The sequence below is a fragment of the Gorilla gorilla genome, chromosome 11, assembly GCF_029281585.2.
Source record: "Gorilla gorilla gorilla isolate KB3781 chromosome 11, NHGRI_mGorGor1-v2.1_pri, whole genome shotgun sequence".
NCBI classification, from domain to species: Eukaryota; Metazoa; Chordata; class Mammalia; order Primates; family Hominidae; genus Gorilla; species Gorilla gorilla.
The window spans coordinates 92,861,481-92,888,481 of record NC_073235.2 but is presented as its reverse complement, the minus strand read 5'-3'; the positions used below and the strand labels follow the sequence as shown (position 1 = coordinate 92,888,481).

General features: G+C 38.8%; 2 protein-coding genes across 4 annotated transcripts in view; one reads left to right on the top strand and one right to left on the bottom strand.

Moving 5' to 3' along the window:
- NEMP2 (nuclear envelope integral membrane protein 2) overlaps positions 1–3,953 on the top strand; it is a 208,083-nt gene extending 204,130 nt beyond the window's left edge. For both annotated transcript variants that reach the window (XM_063695402.1, XM_055379276.2), the window contains one exon: positions 737–3,953. In XM_063695402.1, the coding sequence (XP_063551472.1) occupies positions 737–764 (28 nt within the window). In that variant the 3' untranslated portion in view covers positions 765–3,953. The remainder of the gene's footprint in view (positions 1–736) is intronic.
- Positions 1–25,522, bottom strand: part of MFSD6 (major facilitator superfamily domain containing 6) — an 82,217-nt gene extending 56,695 nt beyond the window's left edge. Inside the window, exons 1-2 of one of the 2 annotated variants that reach the window (XM_055379259.2) lie at positions 25,401–25,522; positions 5,182–6,766 (exon numbers count right to left, since the gene is read on the bottom strand). In XM_055379259.2, coding sequence (XP_055235234.1) covers positions 5,182–6,713 — 1,532 coding nt within the window. In that variant the 5' untranslated portion in view covers positions 6,714–6,766; positions 25,401–25,522. The remainder of the gene's footprint in view (positions 1–5,181; positions 6,767–25,400) is intronic. The other variant, XM_055379260.2, reaches the window with a different exon arrangement.
- Between the last annotated feature and the right edge of the window lie 1,479 nt (positions 25,523–27,001).

The window sequence follows — 27,001 nt, the reverse complement described above, 5'->3', positions numbered from 1 at the left end:
ACCCCCACCCCATTCTACATCTCCTTTCTGAATTTCCTATTAGATTTTTGGAATTATCATACCAAGCTGGAAATGTAGGGGTCTCTACCTCACTTCCACATCCAAATAATTCTGTCAATTTTACCTCCCAGATCTATTCCTTCCCTCAATTTCTGTTGCTACTGCTGCAGTTCAGGCCTGTACCGTCTCTTACTTGGACTATTTTAAGAACCTTCTCAGTGGGCTCCTGGCTTCAAAGTTACCCTCCATAGCAACGTTCAAAGCAGGGAGGAACATATGAAAATCTGTGGTCCTCCCTGCTTTGAACCTTGCTATGGCTACCTACTGCCTCCAGATGAAATTCAGGTTACTGATCCCAGCATCCATCTGGCCTCAATCTCTCCTGTTTTTTCCAACACGTTTCCCTTTAGTATTCAGCCCCTGCATCTTACTAATCTGAGGCTCTTCGGGCCTAAATAACTGTTCAACTAAATTGAACAAATGTCTAGGATTTTGATTTTTAAGTAATATAGAATAATACTTGGTCCTCTAGAGCATGTAGAATTCATAATTCCAAATTTACTATGAGAATTAAGTCATCTTTTAAAACATTTTTATTGTGGTAAAAACTATTTTTAAAGAAGAATTAATCCTCCCTTAAGGAATCAGAATGGGGAAAAAGTTATTTAAGGTCTACCATCTTTTTGCTTTTTAATCAATAATTGAGTTATTCTATTTGTTTTCTGTTTCTTCACAGTACCAATTGCCATCAGGAGTCTTCGTAAGTAGTGAAGAGTGGTGGATCAGGATCTCATCAGAGGCAGGCACCAATCTGACTTAATTCAGGGACTTGGTTAGGTAGGTGACAGAAAAGCTGGGAAGCCAGACCACTGTGAGAACCACAGGCAGCCTCTCCACGGCCTTGGGCAGAAGAATAAAGAGAGGAGAGAATGTTGTTGGAGCTCAGGGCCACCCACAGTGGGTGGGGCATAGGTGAGAGGCAGCAGCTCACAGAGGTCTCTAGAGCTGAGGAGACAAGGCTGAGAGTCTGGGAAGCAGGACAGAGTACCCACGTGGAGAAAGCTACAGAGAGAGAGGGCTGTAGAGATCTGTAGCTTCCCTAGAGTCTTCAGCTGAGTACTGACCAGCACATGTACATAAGTAAACTACAAGAGGCCAGAGAGAGGACTAGAGGGAACCATCTCCAAATCTTACACAAACATGCTGCATGAGCTGGAAAGAGAGAAATAAATGCCCTGCTTTCCCCCCAACCCCTGCCCCTCCTCCTTTCCTGTAATCCTCCCCTTACCTATGCCTCTCATTAGCCTGGTGGTTCTCAACCTTGGCTGCACAAACTAGAATCAACTAGGAAGCTGTAAAAACGTTGAATGCCTCGGTACACCCCTAGAAAGACTGATGTAATTGGTCTGGGTGCAACCTGGGCATTAGGAGCTTTAAAAGCTCTCTTGGTGAGTTGAGAACCAATACATTAGCCGAACCCAGGTAGAAGACATGAGAACAGACCCTGGAAAACATAGCCTACAGAAATCAGCACCCTTTCATACGGGGCAAGGAGAGGATCTGAGAGTCTGTGGGCCTAAGATCAGCAAAGATGGCACAAAGAGATGGGTAGAAATAAGATGATGAGAAGAAGGAGAAAAGAAAGTAGGCATGATCTTCCTTAAACCCTTCAGTGGCCAGCTCACATTGAACACCCGGCTGCAGAGTTTCTTCCCTCTTATAATACTTACTGCTATTCCTCCAGTGACCAGACTATCATGTGCTACTTCCCATGTGTCCTTGGCTGTGCTGAAGCCAGCATCTTGCTATCTGTTCTGGTTCATCCTGCAGCATCCCATCAGGAAACCCTGGTGTTCCTCCTCTTACTAGCTGCATCAGGTATTTTCTTCTTTCCCAAACTGACTGGCTAGTTCATTTGTATATTTTGCTAATATTAAGTAGTAACTGATGGCTAATAATAGGTAATGTAACCCCCTCGGATAATATTTGCATGGTAAAACAGATCTTGAGTGTAAGAATTTCAGGGCAAAGTCACAGATTGATTGAATAGATTTTTCTGTGTCCCTTAAAATGTAAATAAATTTAAATCAAATAATACAGGGGATGGCCTAACATTGGAAAGTAATGATTTACAAATTTACAAATGATTTACTGCAATGTATTTTGATTATAATCCTACTCATAGCTGCTAAAATGTTAAGCAATGTGAAGATACCTTAAGATACATTTATATCCTGTTAATCATTTATAGCCCAAAAATATACTTGCTGTAAATTCCAAAGTCTTATGATTTTGAATCAAAAGAAATTTATTTTTAAAAGTGGAAATATTTAGCATTATTATCCTATTTGCCTGAGAAAGTCACCTTCCAGAGAAGGACAAAATCCAAGGTCAAAATCAGAAATCAGATACTCTATGTGTGTGTGTTTAGACTGACAGGTCAGTCCCTGAGAAACTGGTTGTATATTGTGAAACTGTTAAAATACTGAGTTCAAAACTGGACATGCTATTTTTAAAAAACTATTTTCTGGTATGAATCTTTCTAACTATTACTCAAGATGAAGAATTTGTGAATCTCCACAAATATATGGTAGTGCCAACTCCTAAAAACAAACTTCCAACAGGACAACCACAAAGTACTGAAATAATATACATGCATGCATAAAGGCCATGGGCAGATCTACTTCTGTGATCCTACAAGCAACACATCAAGGCTCATAATTCAGAGATCATTTCTCTTCACCAACTACTTAATGAATGGTATTCTTCCAGTGGAAAGTTTAAATCCCCAAATCACAACCAATACCACCTGACTGAGCTCCCAAAATTATCACTAAAAGGAACAGATCCATTCTACCTAAGTATGTGGACATATTCTCATTTTAGCTATCAGACTCTTTTAAAAGCACTTGAAATAATTAATACATTTTAATGGACAGAATGAAAATTCAAAACAGGTAAATGACCACATACTGATGGAATTCCCACAGACTCTTGGGAGCAATATGACCATAACAGCCATCTTCTTCCATCACATTATTAAACAAGAAATGGAAGATGCTTTTTGTCCGTAAAAACCAGAAAATTAAGGTTAAGTGAACTGTAGGTTTTGAAATGATGAGTAACTAATACTACACAGGAAACAAACACACAAGTCTAAGCTTACCAAAGGAGTAGTAAACCCACTAGGATTTTATCATGAAAATGCTGCATATGTCTCAGACAAAAGGCAAAGGTAGAAGAGAACCATCTTTTCTTAGCATGTGGAAATAACCTAACAATTCCTTTGAAAATAGAACCTATCTATACACATGCAACAACCTGCACGTTGTGCACATGTACCCTAAAACTTAAAGTATAATAAATAAACAAATAAAACGTGAAAAAAAAAGAAAATAGAACCTAAACACATACTCTGTACTGAGTCAGTGTTCAACTCATGCTATTGACTTATTAAATAATGATGTCTAATAACTCCACGCATTGGTAAGACCTAACTGGGTACCTTTCTGGGAATGAATAACAGTGATTTTAAAGACATTATTAACTGCAGTGAGATTTGCTCATCTGCCCAAGCTGAAGGGAGGCATCTGATTCATCTCGGTCAATTCAAACAGCTCAGATAATCTAAACATGGTGTGGACAAAATTAAAGGGCATTCCGAGTCCTTAATATTATGTGGGCTCTCTTTCGGAATGGTCTTACAAAATGTGCCTCAGGGGTTCTGTGGGTCCAGGAAATATCCACACAGTGCCTGACTTTGGTGGTGACAACAAAGGGATCGAAGATCTGAGAAAGGGAAGGAACAGGACACCACCTCCCGAAGCAAAACCAAACCAACAAGAAAAAATACTCACAATTGTTTAAAGAAATGGTTGATTCTAGGTTGAAACTTTAAATTAGAAAATATTTTCTTCAGTTAACAGAAAGGAAATAAAGGATTGTCAAATCTTGTCATTGTCTATTTCTCCTCTTTAATTTCTTATAGAAATAGCAGATTTAAATACACACAAACACATACGGTTGCTTTTAGTTATAGCAACTTCACACTTTAGGAACAGACATGTCGTACTTTTCTGTAAGGCAAGAATGCTTAAGTGGAGCTGGCTCCACATTTACAGCCAACAGAGCAGAAAGATCTCTAAAGAGCAAGGTGCACATTAATGGTGAGAAGAAATAGTACACAACAAGAAACACTAGGCACTTATAGGGTGTTCTCTTTTTTCAGATGGAGTCTCACTCTGTTGCCCAGGCTGGTGTGCAGTGGTGTGATCTTGACTCACTGCAACCTCTGCCTCCTGGGTTCAAGTGATTCTTGTGCGTCAGCCTCCCGAGTAGCTGGGACTACGGGTGCGCGCCACCATGCCCGGCTAACTTTTGTATTTTTAGTAGAGATGGGGTTTCACCATGTTGGCCAGGCTGGTCTCGAACTCCTGACCTCAAGTGATCCACCTGCCTCGGCCTCTCAAAGTGCTGGGATTAGCAGGTGTGAGCCACTGTGCCCAGCCTATAGATTTTTTTTTTTATAACTAAAAGAATTACATGGGAAATTTTAGGTGGAAGAAAGATTTTCAAATATCCTATGTCTTCATGGTGGACAGAAATGCAGGGAGTCATGTAATAACCCCCCAAAAAAATACTTAAGAACCTCATCCATGTAATATCATGGAATTAGGGATTACGGTGGGTTACATCACAGTCTTATTAGATATAATGGACATCTTTAGATGCCATATATTCAGGCTCTATCTATGTCAGCAAGTGGCTGAGAATAAAGGCTTAAAAAAGTCCACTTTATCTACTTAAGCTCTGGTTCACAAATGCCTAGGACAGGTGGACCCTCCATGGAATAACATGTTCACTAAGCTCGTGTTCCTACACCTGAAAACATGTACTGTGAGAGTCTCTTAGCACACAGCTAGGTAGCCTATAGGTCTTTTCTGTGGGGTGGGAGAGCAGAGGAAGCCATTCTTTGTTTATTTGAGATAATCCAACCAGGTTCATGACTTCCTTTCCTTTGTTTCTATTTTAAGGAGGAAGAGAAACAGAAATCCCCATTTCCACTCCAACCCTATCCTCAACACAAATTATAATACCTTAAAATTGTAGTAGAAGGAGCTATAAACCATAAAAAGATAAAGTTCAATTGCTGAGGGGCAGCAATCATAAGCATGTTCTTACCTGATGTGGCCGATCAATTCAATAAGCTTGTGACTAAAAAAATATGCTGTCAGCTCAGACACATGACTCAGGACTGAACAGACCCCAAAGAGGGTTGTAGTTCCATTGAGGTCTTCCAAATGCCAGTAGAGAAAGGTGAACACGAAGCCATATCCAAAACCCATGAACCAAGCCACAAACAGCACTGAGCCATACTGCACGCTGCAGAGCAGCCTGATTAAGTCCCAAAAGTTGAAGGCCTGCGAATGGCTTGTGGTGGTTGGTGTCTCCTCAGAGGACTCTGTAGAGTTGTTCCTTTCCACCTGCGGGATCTCCACCTCTTTCCCTTTAGAATCATCGTTTTTGAAATGGTTGTAGCGGAACCGGAACTGAGTGGCAACGATCAAGGCCATGGTCATGAGAACGCCAAAGACGATGAAGACGATCTGGTAATTCCTGTACTCGGGGGGCTTACACCCCTTTCCATCGATGAGCACTTCGATGTGGGTGTAGTCGATCCCAATGCCCACAGACAGCATCGCCAGGCCCCAGCCCAGGGAGCCCCACATGCGCTGCAACCCATAGCGATCTCTGTGTTTTCCCAGATACTGGAGTGTGACTGTGTCTACGATTGTGACAGAAGAGGCACTGAAAAATTCTCCTATTATGACAACTACCAAGATCACCAAGAATATAGCTTCAACTTCTTGTTGATCATAAACAAGCATGACTTGGTCAGAAGGTAAAGATTTGGTGGTGGTAACAATAACAGTGGTTGTCTCCTTGGTTACACTTCCTGGGGAGACAGGGGTTGCTGTGCTTGAGTTCAAAGTCAAGTCCATCATACGGTTAGTAATTTCACCTGTCTGGGGCTGCAGAGTGGGTTCACTGTTCATGTTTGGAGCTGTTGGCAAAGTAACGGTGTCTGAGACATTGAGCCCTGTTTCCAAAAGGTTTCTTTTCTCACGCATTTTTGGTGATATGGTGAGGAAAGAGGTAAAGGAAGAATTTGTTGGCAGGATAGTTAACTGGTGACTTGCATTGGTGGGGTGAGCTGTTGGGGGAATCTTTGGTACACATCTCAAGGTAGCAGGTTTGACAAATCCAATGCCCAGGTTGAATAAAACCCAACACAAAAGAGAAAAGAGGAGGACAATTTTGCCTTTTTTAAAGCGGTCTGCAACTACACCCCAAAAGGGGGCACTGCAGAATTCAATGAAGTAACGAATACCTACTAGTAGTCCACTCTGGCTTGGAGACATTCCCAGCTGTTTGTAATACACAGGCAAAAGGGGATAGAGAGAGCCATAGGCAGAGTAAAAGAAAAAATAAAAGACCTTGGAAATTAGAAGATCGTTGTTTATCTTAACACAATGTTTCTCTATCCAGTCTATTTCCTCCTCAGGAATAGCAGATGTTTCTGTGGAGGAAGGTGTTTCATTCGAAGGTGGTTCTGGTTCCCTGGAAATACCATTAAAGGGATCTGCAAGCACATACTTTCTCTTCTGTTCCTCTTCATCATCCGTTAAGATAGCAACTTTATCATCTGCCATGGCTTACCACCACCATCAGCAAGTTGACAACCTTCGGAATTTGTATTGTTGATCTGTAAAGTAAAATTTAAAAGATGGCTTAGTAATGAAAATCATAACATGTAAACACAGAACTTCATCTTGCAGGAAATTAAGCAGTTACAAACTAAAATAATAATTGCAAGAGAGAATTCTCATCATTTATCACTTGCAGCCACACAATACCGGTAAGGAAAAATAGCTTTTAAAAAAATCGAATACTCTTTATGGCCACTGCCTGACTAATTACATCTTCCAATGGCAGGTTTACAGCTCAGATTCATTCCCAGTCTTTTCACTGATTCCCAGGGAAAATGTACAAATAATAGGGATTATGTCTAAACCAAACACAGAGAGTTGAAAATAAACACTGTTTATAGTTTCTTGATTTTACTGTTCAAACAAATCCACTACATTATGAAGTCTAGGATTCTTTAGAAAATAAAGGTAGCAAAACCATTCTGTTTCTAAGGAAAAATAGGTTGCACTTAACCACAACCACAAATGTAATGAGAAAGAGGAAGCCGATGGCACTGTTGCAACTATAGTGCTCACTGGAGCCATGACAAAGATACCCTGGTAATGAAGCAGTCTTCACATTGCATATATTATGTACAGTTCTCCAGATGTGCTTTATAGATAGCAGTTTAAGAAAATGGCAAGAAAAAAGAGCAGATAATACTTATTTAGCACTCTGTATCAGATAACATTAAAAGATCTTTACATGTATTCATTCATATTAATCACAATAGCCCTATTATCTTGTCCATTTTACAGATGAGAAGAATGAGGCATGGCAGGTTTAACTAATAAGAGGCAGTGCCAGGATTTGAACCCTGATATTATGGCTTCAGGACACATGCTCTCTACGATGGTAGTCCCCAACCATTTTGGCACCAGGGACCGGTTTCATGGAAGACAATTTTTCCTCAGATGGAGAGGGGGGTTGGTTTTGGGATGAACTGCTCCACTTCAGATCATCAGGGTGATTCTTAGGTTCTCAAAAGGAGCACACAACCTACATCCCTCGCATGCACAGTTCACAATAGTGTTCATGCTCCTATACATATCTAATGCCTCTGCTGATCTGACAGGAGGAAGAGCTCATGTGATAATGCTTGCTGGCCTGCTCTTGCTGTGCGGCCCAATTCCTAACAGGCCACGGAGTGGTAGCGGTCCACGGCCCAGGGGTTGGGGAACCCTGCTCTAAGACACACTAAACTGAAAAATAACACATTTTAGATAAGATGCCAGTAAACTTTTTTGAAAAACAGTGTTTTGGCCGGGCACGGTGGCTCACACCTGTAATCCCAGCACTTTGGGAGGCTAGGGGGGCGGATCATGAGTTCAGGAGATTGAGACCATCCTGGCCAACATGGTGAAACCCCGTTTCTACTAAAAGTACAAAAATTAGCTGGGCCTGGTGGCACACATGTAGTCCCAGCTACTTGGGAAGCTGAGGCAGGCGAATTGCTCGAACCCGGGAGGCGAAGGTTGCAGTGAGCTGAGATTGTGCCACTGCACTCCAGCCTGGCAACAGAGCGAGACTCCGTCTCAAAAAAAATAAATAAATAAAATAAAATAAATAAATGTTTTTCATATATATTAGCAATATACATTTATATAAATTTATAGGAATTGTGCCAGCATCCCATCAGAATTTCCCTTTCTTCTATTAAAGATTGAATGATTAAAGTGTCAAAAGGTTTTGTGTGCATCAAGAATTATGTTGTTCCAATGAACAGATTCTGATGGTAGGAAGTATATACATTAAATATGTGTTAATTCCTTTCACCTTCTTTTCTTTTCTTTTTTTCTTTTTTTTTTTTTTTTTTTTTTGAGAGACAGGGTCTTACTCTGTCACCCAGGCTGGAGTGCAGTGGTGTAATTATGGCACTGCAGCCTCAACCTCCTGGTCTCAAGCAATCCTTCCACCTCAGTCTCCTGAGTAGCTAGGACTACAGACGTGTGCCACCATGCCCAGCTAATTTTTGTAGAGATGGGGTTTTTGCCATGTTGCCCAGGCTGTTCTCCAACTCCTGGGCTCAAGTGATCCTCTTGCCTCAGCCTCCCAAAGTGCTGGGATTACAGGCGTGAACTACTGCACCCTGCCTCCTTTCACTTTCTTTACTAGAGAAAAATATCAGTTTCACTTGCCACCCCTTGGAATAGATCTTGCTCTTTGTTTTCCCAAAATGAATAACATTCTGAAAAACCTTCTAAAATTATACTTGTAAGCATTTTTTAATCTCTACAAAGCTCCTAGGTAGACAATGGAACACAACTTAAGGAGACCTGTGTAAGGAGTCAATTTATCTGTTATCCCCAAAATCCAGATGTCAGTGTAGCTGTAAGCTTTGAAAATGTTCATGTCGGTTTTTTAGGTTAAAAAAAAAATTTAACTGAAGTGAAATTCACATAACACAAAATTAACCATTTTGAAAGTGAACACAATTCAGCGGTATTTACTATATTCACAATGTATATGGCCACCACCTCTATTTAGTTTCCAAATCAGGTTTTTCTTAATAGTGAAAGAAAAACATTTTTTTCCTCCTAGAAAATGTGAAGGTTAAGCAAAATCCAATCTTTTGCTGCTTAGCTATCTATGACTTTCTTTAATGTTCTATACCTATTTTTCCTTCATCATTAGTGCCTTCACCTATCCAACTCAGCGGCTCCAATTCCATTTCATCATCTGAAAAGAAAAAATAATTTGCCCTCAAATCTATTTCCTAAATTAATTTAATTCCTGAGCTCAAAATTCAAAGAAACATTTCTTGTGTTTCAAATGTATAAAATTATGTGATACTTCTGGGTAAAGAGAGCAGATTAAACACATGTAGTTTGAATCCTTCCCTGAACCCACTAAAATGACAATAAACACACACACACAAACATACACACACACTGTAAAAGTCATAATTCAAGCTAGAAAGATTAAAGGGCACATAATAGCAATAAAATAAAATCCTGGAAAGCAGAAAGTAAACAATTGGTAAAGGACTTGGTAGATCTGAGAAAACTAAAACCTTGGTTGATTATAGGGAAAGCCAAGAACTAATAAAATTTACTACTCAGAATCCCTGAAAGTCTCATGAGTTAGCTATATTAGATTTATATGCAAGTAAGAGAAAGAGTGTATGTGTGAGTGAGTGAGTGAAAGAGAGAGAGTGTGTGTGTGTGTTGGGGAGCGGGGGTGGCAGGGGTTGGGGAGGTGCTCAAATAGAGCTGACTGAAAGTCTAAACCCCAAACAAATGCAGGTTATTTTCCTCTGGAAAGTAAAACACAGAGGTTTTGGCCAGGTGCGGTGGCTCACGCCTGTAATTCAAGCACTTTAGGAAGTTGAGGTGGGTGGATCATTTGAGGTCAGGAGTTCGAGAGCAGCCTGGCCAACTTGGCAAAACCCTGTCTCTACTAAAAATACAAAAATTAGCCAGGCATGGTGGCAGGTGCCTGTAATCTCAGCTCTTTAGAGGCTAAGGCAAGAGAATCACTTGAACCCAGGAGCCGGAGGTTGCAGTGAGCCAAGATCACGCCACTGCATTCTCCAGCCTGGGTGACGGAGCAAGACTCTGTCTCAAAAAACAAAAACAAACAAACAAGAAACACAGAGGTTTTCTGGCCATAGAGCACCAAGCAGAGTTGTAAACGGTGCCATGCTGAAAGCAGGGCATCAAGTGAACATACACATCCTGGATTCTGAGCCTTGGCCCCTTTCCCCATCCCACTTTCTTCAGGAGGTTCCCAGAGGCTGGCAAGTCTTCCATCCTCTAGGCAGGAAAGTTAAAGCCTCTTCTCTAGAAAATCTGGTTAGCCTAAGAGGAATGACTTCTAGATGCTTATATTGAAGCCTCTCCAACTAAACAACACAACCCAATGACCCTACACAGGAACTCAGAGTTATCAAGACCTTCCACTAAATATGAGTAATTACCAAGGATTATAAGACATTTGAGGAAAGTCTGTTACATGAAAAACAGAACCAAAACAGGAAACACTATCAGTCCAGAGAAATCAGAAGCCAAGTAAAAAGGAAAATATTTTTGAATATATTATTATCTTCAGAAATAAGAGAAGATTTTGCAACTATGAAACAATACCAGAACAATGTATATTTTTAAAGAAAAAGGATGGACAGATAAAAGGAATACTTGAATAAAAAGCTCTGGAATTTATAAGTATTATAGCATAAATGAAAAATTAAGAGATGATATGAAAGAAAAATTTAAGGCAATTTCTTATTCTTGTTCTTTATTTAAAGAACAAGAGCAACAATACACAGATATATGTATCTCACATCATATACAAAAATCAATTCCAGGTAGATTATAGATTTAAAAGTCAAAGATTAAATAACATAGCTTTTAGAAGAAAACATAGAAAAATATCTTAAAGATTTATAGATAGGAAAATATTTACTAAATAAGACACAGAGTATATTAAACATTAAAGAAGAAAAAATAATTGAACTACATTAAAATTAAGAATTTCTGGCCAGGTGCAGTATCTCATACCTGTAATCCCAGCACTTTGGGAGGATCACGTGAGATCAAGAGTTCGAAACCAGGCTGGCCAACATGATGAAACCCCGTCTTTACTAAAAAAATACAAAAATTAGCTGGGCATGGTGGTGGGTGCCTGTAATCCCAGCTGCTTGGGAGGCTGAGGCAGGAGAATCGCTTGAACCCAGGAGGCGGAGGTTGCAGTGAGCCGAGATTGCACCACTGTACTCCAGCCTGGGTGACAGAGTGAGACTCCATCTCAAAAAAAAAAAAAAAAAGAATTTCTGTTCATAAGCTACCATTAAAGATTGAAATGGCAAGTCAAAGAGTGAGAGAAGATATTTTGGTGATATATGTACACACACACACACACATATGTAACAAAAGAATTATCCAGATATATAAAAATTTATTCTTTAAAATCAATAGAAAAAAATCAGTAGGAAAATATCAGGTAACCCAATAGGAAAAATAAGCAAAAAGCGTGAATAGGCACCTCACAAAAGAGCCTATACAAATGGCCAATAAATATGTAAAAAGATGATCAACTTGATTAATCGCCAGTGAAAGCATTAAAACCAGAATACAATAATGTAACATACTCTAAAAATGGCTGAAATAAAAAAGATTGAGGCTGGGCATGGTGGCTCACACCTGTAATCCCAGCACTTTGAGAGGCCGAGGGAGGTGGATCACTTGAGGCCAGGAGTTCAAGACCAGCCTGGCCAACGTGGCAAAACCCCATCTCTATTAAAACTAAAAAAATTAGCCAGGCATGGTGGCAGATGCCTGTAATCCCAGCTACTCGGGGGGCTGAGGCAGGAGAATCACTTGAACCCAGGAAGCAGGGTTGCAGTGAGCTGAGATAGCACCACTGCCCTCCAGCATGGGTGAAAGAGTGCAACTCTGTCTCAATAAATAAATAAATAAATAAATAAGCATCTCTAAATGTTTGAGTGCCAACATGATACTCGAAGGAAATGCACATTGTAGCATTTTTGATTTTTGGATTTAGAAGGCTGAACAGGTAATATAAAACAAATATTCTAAAATTTGAAAAAATTCTAAATCCAAAATACTCCTGGTCCCAAGCATTTTAAATAAGGGATGCTCAACCTGTAATATCAAATGTTGATGAGGTTGTGGAGCAACTAGAACTCTCATAGATTGCTGGTGGGACTGTAAGTTGATACACTACTTTAAAAACTGGGAATAGCTACTAATCCTGAGTGTAACACCCTATGACAACCAAAAGATATGTATATTCACCGAAAGACATCTATAAACATGTTCACTGCAGAATAATTTTAATGGCTCAAAACTGGGAGCAACCTGTCTACAGCAGATACATAAATTGTAGTATTTCCATCCAAAGAAATACTGTGCAACAGTAAAAATGAACAAACTACAACTACATGCAGTGACAAGGATGAATCTCACAAACATAATATGGACTAAGAGAAGCAGGAAACAAAAGATCACTGAACACATGATTCCACTTATGGAAAAATAATAAGCAGGCAAAACTAAGTTATGGTATTAAAAGTGGTAGACATGGCAGGGCACAGTGGCTCACGCCTGTAATCCCAGCACTTTGGGAGGCTGAGGCAAGTGGATCACCTGAGGTCAGGAGTTCAAGACCAGTCTGATCAACGTGGTGAAACCCCATCTCTACTAAAAATACAAAAATTAGCTGGGCATGGTGGCAGGCACCTGTAAGCCCAGCTACTCAGGAGGCTGAGACAGGAGAATCGCTTGAACCCAGGAGGTGGGGATTGCAGTGAGCCAAGATTGTGCCATTGCACTCTAGCCTGGGTGACAAGAGTGAAACTCTGTCTCAAAAAAAAAGAAAAAAAAAAGTGGTAGACTTCTCTTCCAAGAAGATGGAGTAGACACAATTTTCTCTATCACTTCTGCTAAGTACAACTAAAAACCCTAGACAATAATATTTAAAGTAAACATAGAAGACTCTGAAAGATAGACAAAAAAAGGCAGACCAGCTATGGACCTTGGTACCCAAGGAACAACACAAGTATGAGTGGAGCTGAAGAACCAAGAAATACTGATGGGTGAAGATAGGTGCAAACAAAAAGCCCTAACAAGTGCCTGCTTGCTATCTAATGAACCAGGAAAGGGGCAGTCTAGAAAGACACAGAACTTTAGATAATAACTTCGACTGCAGCCAAATACCACAGAAAAAATGACCATAACCCTATTCCCACTCCTGCCCACACCATCAAAGGCTGAGCAGGGAGCCTACAATTCTGCCCTCACCAGGCTATAATGGGGAACCCCCAACCCCTCAACTAAGGTGGGATCAGAGAAGATAAAGGAGCAAGGACTTTCATCCCTGCTAGGCAGTAATGAGGCCACAGTATCAGTGGAGATTACATGGGAAGCCTGGACTGCCAACCCACCTGTTGGTAACAAGGCACCCTTACCTTTCCCCACTGGGGTGATGTCAGGAGTTACAGTAGAGAATCAGGACTTTCACCACTGGCCAGCAGTAAGGAGGTCCACCCCTCACTCTCAATGGGTGTCACTGAAGGCCATGTGAGGAGGCCTACTGGGGAGCTGAAATGCCCATCTCCACTTCACAGTAATGAAAAGTCTTTCACCTTCAGGTATCCAAAGAGGCTGAGTGAGGAACTTGGACTTCTACCTCCAGCTGGCAGTAATAAAGCAGCATCCTCCCTTCTCTTGCCAGAGCAGTTTCAGAAAAAGTCAGCTAAAGCAGAAGGTCTAAATAAGATCCACAGTCTCATAAAATAATACCCAAAACATCTTGCTTTCAATAAAAAATCATTCATCACACCAAGAACCAGGAAGATCTCAAACTGAATGGAGAAAGGCAATCAATGGATGCCAACATTGAGATGACAGGAATGACAACCATTTTGAAAACAACCATCATTTGGAAATAATAGACACGGGGGACTCCAAAAGTGGGGAGAATGGGAGGGGGATGAGGGATGAAAAGTTGCCTGTTGTGTACAATGTTCAATATTTGGGTGATGGGTACAGCAGAAGCCCAATCCCCACAACTACACAATATACCCATGTAACAAACATGCATTGTACCCACTGAATTTAAAATATTTTTAAAAAGCCATCCTAAAAATGCTTAGATAGGCAATTATAAACATGCTTGAAACAAAACAAAAAAACAGAAAGTCTCAGCAAAGAAATGGAAGAAAAAATGGAAAACTTAGAACTGGAAAATACAACCACAAAAATAAATCTTAATGGATACACTTAATAAAGCAGAATAAAGGGGACAGAGGGATTAATGAGTGAATTGGGATACAGAACAATAGGAATTACACAATCTGAACAGAGAGAAAATAAAGTGAAAGAGCCTTAAGGACCTATGGGACTGTAACTAAAGATCTAATGTTCATGTCATCATAGTCCTGGAAGGTGAGGAGAAAAAAAGGGAGTGAAAAAGTTGTCAAAGAAGTAAAGGCTAAAAACTTCTCAAATTGGCAAAAGACATAAACCTACAGATTCCAGAAGCTGAGCAATCCCAACAGGATAAACCTAAAACAAAATGCCCACACCAAAACACATCAGTCAAACTTCTAAAAACTAAAGGCAAGGAAAAAAATTTTGAAAGAAGAGAGAAACAACTTACCAATGGGAGAAAAACAATTGAAATGATAGCAGATTTCTGAGAAACCATGGACACTGGAAGTGGCACAATTTTTTTTTAAGTGCTAAAAGAAAAGAATTGTCAATGCAGAATGCTATATCCAGAAAAAAGACTGTCCAAAAAAACAGAAAACTACTAATATCCCTGGTAAATCTAGATACAAGAACCCTTAAGAAAATATTAGAAAAGAGAATTTAGCAACATATAAAAAGAATTATACAACATGACAAAGTGTGGTTGATTCCGAAAATACAAGGCTGATGCAATATTTCAAAGTCAGTCAATTCAATCTACCATGTTAATAAGCTAAAGAAGAAAAATTACTTCAGCTTACCAATCAATGCAGAAAAACACTTGATAAAATAAACATTTGAAAAAGTCTCAGAAAATAGGTTCTGAGGTAAAAGTCTCAGAAAACTAAGAACAGAGGGGAATGTTCTCAATTTGATAAAGATCACCTACAGAAACCCATGGGTAACACTGCACTTAATGGTGAAAGACTGAATGCTTTTTCTCTAAGACAGGGAACAAGGCAAGACTGTCTGTTCTCATCATTCTTATGCAACACAATGCTGGAAGTTCTCACCAGTGCAATAGGAAATAAAAGAAAACAAAAGACATACAGATCAAAAACAAAGAAATTGTCCCTATTTGCAGTTAACATGACTAGGTAGAAAATCCCAAGAAACCTATAAATAAACTTCTAGAACTAATAAGTGAGTTCAGCAAGTACACAGGATACAAGATAAGCATACAATAATTAATTGTATTTCTGTATACTAGCAATGAACACATGGACACCAAAATTATAATACCATTTACAGCTGCTTAAAAAAGAAACACTTGGGTATAAATTTAAAAAATGTGTACAAGGCCTTATGCTGAAAACCATAAAATGCTGATGAAAGAAATCAAAGAGCTAAATAAATGGATCCATGTTTATGAATTTCAATTCTCCTCAAATTGATATACAGGTTTAACACAACTCCTATCAAAATCTCAGCAACATATTTTTGTAGATATAGATTTTAAAATTTATACAGAAAAGGAAAGAAACGAATAGCTAAAGCAGTTTTGAAAAAGATCATATAGCTGTGCATTAAGACCGTGTGGTATTAGCAGAAGGACAGACACATAGATCAATGTAACAGAATACAGAACCCAGAACAAATCCACCCAAATATGCCCAACTGTTTTTTAACAAAGATGCAAAAAAAATTCAATGGTGGAAAGGTAACCTTTCAACAAATGGTGCTGAGGTAATTAGACATCCATGGGCAAAAATAATGAAACTTGGCCAGGCGCAGTGGCTCACGCCTGTAATCCCAGCACTTTGGTGGCCGAGGTGGACGGATCACCTGAGGTCAGGAGTTCGAGACCATCCTGACCAACATGGAGAAACCCCATCTCTACTAAAAATACAAAATTAGCTGGGCATGGTGTCATGTGCCTGTAATCCCAGCTACTCGGGAGGCTGAGGCAGGAGAATCACTTGAACCTGGGAGGCGGAGGTTGCAGTGAGCCAAGACAGAGCCATTGCACTCCAGCCTGGGCAATAAGAGTGAAACTCTGTCTGAAAAAAAAATAAATAAATAACCTCAAACTAAGTCTTATACCTTATACAAATATTAAGTCAAAATGGATCATTAACTATACAATTTGAAACTATAAAACATTTAGAAAAAAAAAAAAAGAAGAAGAAAATCTTTAGCCTCTAGTGCTAGGCAGAGTTTTTAGACTTGACACCAATAACATGATCCATAAAAGGAAAAACTAATGTTAGACTTCATTAAAATTTAAAACTTTTGCTCTTTAAAAGATCCTGCAAAGAGGATGAAAACACAAGCTACAGACTGTGAGAAAATACTTGGAAACCACAAATCCAGCGAAGGATTAGTTTCTAGAATATGTAAAGAATTCTCCAAACTCAACAAACAATCCAATTAGAAAATGGACAAAAGACATGAAGGGACATTTCACTGAAGAGGATAGACAGGATATATAAATGCATAGATACAAATGAAAAGATGTTCAACATCATTAATGATTAGGGAAATGTAAATTAAAACCATGATGCTATATCACTACACGTCTATAAGAATGGTTAAAATAAAAATGGGGATAACACTGAATTCTGATAAGGAGGCACAACTACCAAATTACTCATATACTGTGGGTGGGGATGTAAAATGGTACACCACTCTAGAAAGCAGTTTAGCAGTTTCTAATAAAACTAAATACATGATTACCATAAAACCCAGTAATTACACTTCTGGGAATTTATTCCAGATAAATGAAAACTTATTTTCACACAGAAACCCATGCATAAATGTTTATAGCAGCTTTCTTCATAATAGCCAAAAAGTGGAGACAACCCAAAAGCCCTTCAAAGGATGGAAGGACTAATTAAACAAATTGTACTACAGCTTTACTATGGGATATTATGCAGCAATAAAAAGGAGCAAACGATTGACACATGCAATAACCTGGATAAATTTCCAGATAATTATAGAATGAAAAAATCCTATCTCAAAACATTACATACTGTATGATTCTATTCATATAACATTCTTGAAATGACAAAATCATTGAAGTAGAGACAGACAGGTGATTGCCAGGAATTCACTAGAGTGGGGACAGGAGGGAAGTAGAGGTGGCTATACAAGGGCAACATGAGGGACCTTGGTGGCGACAGAGAGAAATGTTCTGTATCTTGACTGCCTCAGTGTCAATGGTGCTATTATGCTATAGTTTTGCAAGATGTTATCACTGGGGAAAAGTCAGGGGGTACAGGATACATGGGACATTGCTCTATTATTTCTAACAACTACATGTGAATCCACAATGATCTCAAAATAAAGTTTAAAAGAAGTTAGGATAGGGGTTACCCTTAAGGGAGATAGTGACTAAAAGGAATTTTGGGGTGCTGATAATGTATTTTCTTATCTAGGGCTTTATTTCATGAAGTGTTGACTTTGTAAAAACTCACTGAACTACAGTGTTCTACAACAAAAGAACTTAATATGAAGAAAAAAAAAGATGAAAGTAGGAGAGAAAAAATGAGACAGATATAGCATCTCCCAGGAAGTCAAACATCTAGAAAATAATAACTCCAAGAAGGAAGAACAGAAAAAAGTTAAGGGAAGAAAACTTTAAAATTTCAAGAAAATGCCTCAAAACTGAAAGATAAGAGTTGTCTGAGTGAAATGACCCACCTAGTACCTAACACAATGAATAAAAATAGACACAAGCCAAAGCACATCATCAACATTTCAGAACACTGGGACAAACGAATTACCTTACAAACTTTCAGAGTATAAAATATTTCACATAATAAGCATCAGGAATGAGAATGGCTTCAGATATCTCAACAACATCATCACAATCTATATGTAGCCAAATTATTACTTGAGTTTATGGGTGAAATAAAGACATTTTACACATGCAATTTCTCACAAAATTTATCTCTTATGTACCCTTTTCTCAGGTTGTGTTCCACCAGAACAAAAGGATAAATCAAGCGAAAGACAGACATGGGATACAGGAAATAAGAGATCTAACATGGGAGAGAAGCAATAGGAATACAGGGATGACAGAACTGGAGATCCCAGGATGACAACTTTGCACCAGACACAAGGGCAACCAGTCTAGTGGGAATAGGACTGAAGGTTTCAGGAGAGACCGTCAGAAAAATGACACTGGTAGAATACCAATACACCTGAATGTCCTAATAGGAAATTTAGATGGCTGGTGAAACATTCAAGGATGAATAACTGATAAATACAGAGAAAGTTAAATAAACAGAACACTACAAGAAAACAAAGAGTTGCACAGAAAAAGAAAAAATGCAGTTTACTACATGTCTCTGTTATGATTACACAGTCATACAAATACAAACATGAATACTGAACTAACCAAAATTGCCTTATAGCTACATTGGGAAGTCAGAGAAATGAGAAAGTTAGGCTTTCTCATTAGACAGTCAGGAGCAGAAGAGAGAGTTAACTCGGTTTCTTCCATAGTGGGAAGACACTAGATATTATCTAGTGTCTTTAAATAAAATTAAAGTCAAGAAATACAGATACAAGAATTTTATTTAAAGACATACAGGTGATAATCCTACTATTTTGGGAGGCCAAGGCAAGAGGATCAATTAAAGTCAGGAGTTCTGGGCAACATAGCGAGATCCCATCTTTAAAAAAAAATTTTTTTTTAAGTTAGCCAGGTATGGTGGTACATGCTTACAGTCCCAGCTACTTGGAAGGCTGAGGTGCCCAGGACGGTGAGCTATGATCATACCACTGCACTCAGCCTGGGTGACAGGGTGAGAACTGTCTCAAATAAATAAATAGGTGAATATCAAAATAATTGCAGAAAAAGTAGTTGCCTCTGGGAAGAGAAATAAAAAGAGCACAGAAGTCTGTTTTTTTGTTTTGGTTTGTAACAAACCTTGTAAACATGTTCATTTTTTTAACTTCATACATCCATAACTCTTACTTTAAAAATAAAAACTGAGAAAGAAATATGGAGTCATGTGGATTTTGTCTTTACAAACGACATTAAAGCCAACTACTAACACCCTTCTATCACTGACTAAACATTTTTCAGAGTTGTACAGAATGTCCTTCCACATCAATTCTAATCAGGGGCCTTAGAGTGAACTTTAATTAATTATTCTACATAAATCATCTGCTGAATCTTCCCCAGGTAGATCAGAGAAGGACACAAAGTCCTCTTTAATGGGCATAATTTCCTGAATTGTCCAAGTGATTATGAAGAACTGATGCCCATATGCTAATTCAAAAATGGAAATATCTTACATTAAGATATTGATGTAAACCTTGATGAGTGACTTTCTCCCAAAATATTATTTCCTCTCCACCATATGCAAATGACTTTTGAGTATCATAAGGTTACACAAGGTTTCTCTGGTTACATAAGTCCAGATGTTAAGTAGTTCTCACAGTATCAACAAATACAAAGTCGTTATGGAAATGTTTCTGTAATATGACATTCAGTATCCCATACATAAATGTCATAGACAGTAACTTTTATATGAATTTCAAATCTTAAAAGACAAACAAAACTGTTAAACTCAGGTCATTATTTTTTTTTACTCAATATTTTCAGGTCATATTTAGATTTTGGTAAAAAGGAACCAAAACATGGAGAAATCACATTATAAACACAGTTATGAAATAAAGCATAATAAATAAAGTGTAATCACAGGATCAGGGACAAAAAGAAACCAAAAACAAGTATATCCCAATGTAGGGCATCTTTGGCTGAAGTGGATTATATTTAATTTGTCATAAGGAATGACAAAACAAGTACAAAGAGTAGTAAAAATATTTATATGCTGGATGAGACAATCTGTTTATAAAGTGAAAGGAGATTTTGTTTATTGAGAGGTTGATATGGGCTAAATGTCTACAGCTCCTCCAAAATTAATAAGTTGAAGCCCTAAACCCCAATATGATGGTATTTGGAGGTAGCCCCGTTTGGAGGTAATTAGGTTGAGAAGAGGTCATGAGATAGGACCTTTTTGATGGGATTAATGCCCTTATAAGAGGAGGCAACTCTCTCTCTACCCACATAGCAAGAAGGTGGCTATCTAGTAGCCAGGAAGAGGGCCCTCAACAGGAACAGAGTCTACTTGCACCTTGATGTTGGACTTCTCAGTCTCCAGAACTGTGAGAAATAAACTGTGGTTCAAGCAACCCTGTCTATATATGGTATTTTGTTATAGCAGCCTGAGCAAACTAAGACAGTGGGCAATGAACATGAATCAATTCAGTTAATATTTTGTTTTTAATGTCTGAGTCTTAATGCTTTTTTAAAAAAAGAAACTTGAAAATATAGAGTTAAGAAGACATTTCAAATTATATACAGAATTAACTTTATGATCTTTTCTGGGAAATATTCTCTAGTGCAGGTTTGCAGTTCATCCTAATCAGATAAGGAAGGCTTTGTCTACTTTTTAGGAAAGCAGAAGTCTTCTCACCTGGCACAGTCTAATGATAGTAATCAATACAACTATTGTGAAAATATAACACAGACTTCTAAAACCTGGAAAGCTATGCTACCAGTACCTACACTGAGTCATTCAAATAGCAGGTATTTCTGAATTATTGATGAGAGGCAATGAAATCATTCTTATTAAAACTGATAGCTTTCTTCATTATGTATTTGAATTAAAACTGCTCAAACATATATTGAGTTATCTGCAAATATATGAGAGTATGAAAATGGATTCAACTTTTGAAGAAAGAAACCCTGAGATCGAATACATTATTTGGAATAATTGCCAAAGGTTAGATTTACAAACATGATAAGAATGTGTGCTATAACATAGCAGTGACATAATTATCAGTGATGGAGAGGAAATAGTCCCTGGATACCACAGAAGGGACACTCTTCCTTGTGCCATGGCCATCATAACTCAGTGTTGCCTAGTGATGAGGGCTGAAGCTGCGAAGCAGGGAAATCAACTTTTCAAACCCTTGCAGCCAGCTCTGTCTTGTCAACTGTTATTGGCCAACATTCTCAATGGCTTTGGGAAATGTGAGTCCCAGAGCTGGACTCTAACATACTGCTGCAATTATGACCAGTATAGACACAGGGAAACTACTGTAAAAGAGCGTTAGAATCTAGGTATTCACACACCGCACTCAAACATTCAGTTCAACCCCCAGCTTCTTCCAGGATAGAGCTTTTTCCAGAGACACAGTGTGCGAGGTCAATTCCCATAGATTTTTTTTTTCCATCAGGATTGCTTTAGCATCTGCTAGACATTTAGCCAATGTCATGAAAAAAATATATAAGGTTAGTTTTATAACAGTCACACAGGCTACAAGGGCACTGATCTGTGCAAAGATGAATGACTATTTTGGAATCTTCCTCTTCCTTTCAGGGTATTGTGACATGGTTCCTTTATGGCAAAGCCAAATGATGAAAGAAACAAAACTGGTCTGAGTCCTGTCAGCCCAGTTTCCAGCCTGAGCCCTCCAGGCACTCAGCACTGCCCACGGGCTCCCCAGAGCTGCTACTAGCTCCCCAGAGCTGCTACTAGCAGCATTCCACTGGGATTGAAACTCCTCCCAGAAACTAGAACCTGGCACCCTTGTCATTCTTTTGTTTTGTTTTGTTTTTTTTAGACAGGGGCTCCTTCTGCCACCCAGGCTGGAGCGCAGTGGCACAATCACAGCTCACTGCAGCCTTGACCTCCTGGGCTCAAGTGATCCTCCCACCTCAACCTCCCAAGTAGCTGGGACTACAGGCACACACCACCACTTTCGGCTATTCTTTTCAGTTGTTTGCAGAGACAGGGTCTCACTATGCTGCCCAGGCTGGTCTTGAACTCCTGGGCTCAAGTGATCCATTTGCCTCAGCCTCCTAAAGTACTGGAATTACAGGTGTGGGCCACTGTGCCCAACCACCTTGTCATTCTTGGTGGGCCTTTCCAAGGCTCCTAGTAAAACCTGACTGCTAGATCATAAGCAAGCTGATTCACAACCTTGGTTGCCCCATCTTGACAACATATTTGCACTTCAACAGGGAATCAGTGGATTATACTATCATATTATTACCAACTACAATACAATAACACTTAAGTAACACTTGCTATGAACCTAGCATGTATTAACTCATTTAATACTCACAACAGTTCTCTGGGGTGGAAATGATTCCTTTCCCAGTTTTACCAATGAGGAAACTGTGGCACAGAGAAGGCAAATAACCAGCCCAAAGTCACATAGGGAATGAGTAGCAGTGCTGCTCTTAGCAGGTACTGACTCTCAATGCACTGTGCAGCTATGAGACAGGGATCCCAAAAGTTAGGTCTTAGGCCTCAAAGACTTGCTTTATCATTGATAAGCAATGATAAAGCACATCTCTCTCTCTCTCTCTCTCACACACACACACACACACACACACACACACACACACACACACACACACCACTAAAGGGTTAAATGAAAAGTCAGAATAATAATGGAAGAAAAGCTACATAGCCCTATATAATTTATTAACTAAAAGATATTAGGGACAATAGGCATGCTTCTGGAGTTCCAAGTAGGGTGTCCATACTTCAGACAGGGGTTGTCAAGAAAACGAGGGGCTTAAATTGAACTCTGAAAGATGGGCAGGATTCACAGGCAAAGATGAGTGGGAAAACTATTCCAGGGTAGAGGAAAGAAAAGGCAGCAGAGGATCCGTAAAAGATTTATCCCAAGACTAAAGGGCACATGAGGCCACCCAGACAGCAACAGATGGCACAGGGCCTTGAATACCAGGCTGAGGGACGACACAACACAAAATACAATGGAATTATACTGAAAAAAAGACATTCATTTGAACAACCAAAAAAACCCTACAGCTATAGATCGAGCACCCACTAGTAGGTAGGACACATGCTGGAGGCCACACAGTCCCTGTCATGACACCCAGAGGCGAGAAGAAGACGGGGGCACACACAATCACAACACCTTATGCTAAATGTTCAAACAGGAGCAAGCACAGGTGATGTACACAGAGGGTCTGTGGCGTGGGGCCTCGAGCCAATCTTAAAGGATGAATAGATTGGCAGGGTTTTGCTACTGTGACCTTGCTAAGGATTTCCCAACATTTGAACTTTTATTTTGGTGTGCTGATCTTATCGCTAATGATCCAGTACTGAAGTCCTGTGATGGTATCATTTCAGAACAAACAGTACTTTATGAATTCACTATATCTAATGGGACCTTTCATAACATCTGGAAACAGAATACACTTGAAACATTTTCCTCACTCCTTCCTCTACTTCTAGAGATTGTTCTCACATCTACTGTAGGATTTATAGGTAATTTTATTGCTACCTTTTTACAGATATCTCGTTTGCCCAACAAGACTGTATACCCCTCGAGGGAGGAATCTAGAACATAACATATTGCCCTTTACCCCTGTAAGCTCTCAATACTGTTTATTTTGACAAGCACCTGATGACAATAAACATATAAATTTTTATTAAAGTTTAATGTGATCAAAAATTAATTTTAGGAAGTAGAGTCAAAAGAAGTCCCAGTTGCATCCCCTTGGCTTTGATAAATCAGTGCCTCTTTAAGCCTCCTTTTCCATACAAACTTAAGTCAATTAACTCCCAGAAGGATTCTAGAGCTTAAATGAAATAAAGTATGAGAAAGCATTCTGTTAATCTAAAAGCAACATACGAACATTTGGTGTTGGTGGTAGTTGTAGTTTTATTCCAGATATTTCATTAAAACTCTGGGTCTTATTTTACAATTATGCCAAAAGCACTTTTCCCAGAATTATTTGGCACCACCCTTGAACTAGGCTAGCATTTCATCCATCTGTGCTCATGAATTTATGTTCATGTCTGTTTTCATGTCTACAGCCTGATGGGGGCCTGTGAGGCACTGGTTCACTGGAGAACACACTATTGTAATACGGACTGGAATGATAATTCATTATCTCCAGGAAAGAAATAACTATTCACTTAAAATAAAATATTCTGTAGAAACATTTTACTTATATTTGTAACATCATAAATCTGAAAGAAAGGACCTGAAATCCTCTCTAACATTTCCTTTCAACCTGCTAACAGGGTGAAAAAGGAACAAATTATTTTGATCTCTTAAGGGTTGGAGGAAATAGCTTATAACCATAAAGATGACTTTAGTAATAAAGACCAACTAGATTTTCACTTTCACTTTGTGGAAGAAAATAATCAAATGTCAATTAAAAATTTATAATTTAGGTTCCTCAGACCTTATCAGCCATCATGAAGCAGATTCCTATTTATTAGTTTTAGACTCCTGATTAAATATTGTGCCAATATAGCATAATTTATAATATAAATTTGAAGCAGGCCCCAGAACTTCATTTCCTTCTACCTTTCAAATAAGCTTCCTGTCTTAGAACAAGCCCAGCGGGAGGAACAAGTAACAGTTCACATTACAGAGCTATTCTAACACTATTAGACACTGAGGAAGTTAAGAGGGTTAAATAAAGCACAATCTATACACGAGACAAGGCAGTTTAAACAGAAATGTATGGGTGCTTCTTTCTCAGACCTTTTATGAGTTTACAACTGAGACCAGAATATAGATCTCAAGGTTTATAATACATTTTCCTATAGCCCTGGACTATCATCAGTTATTTTTACTTACATCCCCTAAATGTGCTATAGTCTAAAAGAATAATTTATATCCTTAGTACATTCCCATATATGTAATCTAAAATTGTTTTATTTTGCTGTTAGGGTTCTGATAACTTGAGAATTACCATAAGCTATCAATTCTAATGATATAATTAGTTTCAGAAAAAGGTTTATTACTTAGCCCATAAAAGAAAAAAGTGGCTGAGCACAGTGGCTCACACCTGTAATCCCAGCACTTTGGGAGACAGAGGCGGGAGGATCGCTTGAAGCCAGGAGTTTAAGACCAGCATGGGCAACAAAGCAAGATCCCATGTCTACAATTTTTTTTTAATGAGTCAGGCATGGTGGTTCATACCTGTAGTTCTAGCTATTCAGGAGGCCAAGGCAGGAGAATCACTTGAGCCCAGGGGTTCAAGGCTGCAGTGAGCTAGGATCACGCCACTGCACTCCGGCCTGGGTAACTGAGAGAGATCCTGTCTGTAAATAAATAAAAATAAAAAAGATAGATACTTTAACATACATACCATACCAATAATTTTTAAAATGGAAATATTCAATGCTGGTGAGTATGAGAATTGACAGGCATTGTCATTCACTGAGAGTAAAAACATAAACTTTCTGAAAAGCAAAGACTTAAATGTAAAGATTTTTATTGCAACACTTTTCACAACAATCACAACTGAAACAAAGTAAGTGATCAATAATAAGGACAGTTAAATAAGTTATGGTGAAAATAGGTAAATAAGCTATAGAGAAAAATAAAATCTTATATCCATATCATGGGAAAATAGAACTTAACTACATGGGAAAATGCATCATGTTAAATGAAAGAGCAGGACACAAACCTCTAGATATAGTACAGTTTATATTTGTAAATCTATGTAGCTCAAATAAAATGTATTTTAGAAAAAGACTCGATAAAAATGACACCAAAATGTTATCAGGGATTATCTCTGAGTAGTAAAATTAGGACTTATTTAATTTTTTTCTTATACTTGGCTGGATTTTTAAAAAATTATTATTTATCACTTTAAAAATACATATTTAAAAAGGAATTATTTTAAATATAAAACATTTGAGTGACAATTGGGATGTCCTTGTTCCCGGAGTTCCTGAAAAATTATAGAGTTACTAAATTGAGGTCTGATCATTCATCTAATGCCTTGTGCTTCCCAGTATACGGAATTGAAAGGGACTGTCACAAGGACTTTGAGACACTCTTAAAAGATATGCACACCTTTTACAGGGAGCCTTATTACACAGAAAATAAAATTGAAATGTGTCATGTTTACTCATTCAAAAGAATGATAATAAAGTCTTTTATTTAAACTCCCTTATAAATGTGAATTGGGGCATATTTGTTCATTAGTTAAACACAATTGCACAGGCATGATTTTGAAATAGAATTAAGAAAGGCACTCCATAATAGCTAAAGAAGCTTGCCTTTGCTGGATTGGAGCATGTTAATCAAGAACACAGCGCTTCTTTATTTTATGTTCCAGGACACATGTGCAGGACATGCGGGTTAGTTACATAGGCAAACGTGTGCCATGGTGGTTTGCAGCACCTACCAACCCATCATCTAGGTATTAAGCCCCACATGCATTAGTTATTTATCCTGATGCTCTCCCTCCCCCTGCCACCCAACCCCCCAGACAGGCCCCAGGAACACAGTACTTCTTAAAAGTCATAGGCAGCATGCATGTCACTTTGTATGATTCTGCTTTATGTGTTTGGTGTGGTGCCTTCCTCCTTTGCTCTACCTTGAGCCAAGTACCTTGAGGCCAAGTATGTTCTACCTTAACTTTGTCCCTAAAAGTGCCCTGAACAGTTAAGAATTCCCAGCATGACTCACAGGGACCCACTCCTGCCACTGCTCCAGTGCTCAGTTTCTCCTGGAATCCTGGGCCCTGACTGCCATGTCTCCTCTTCACCCCACAGTATAGCAGGGCTCAT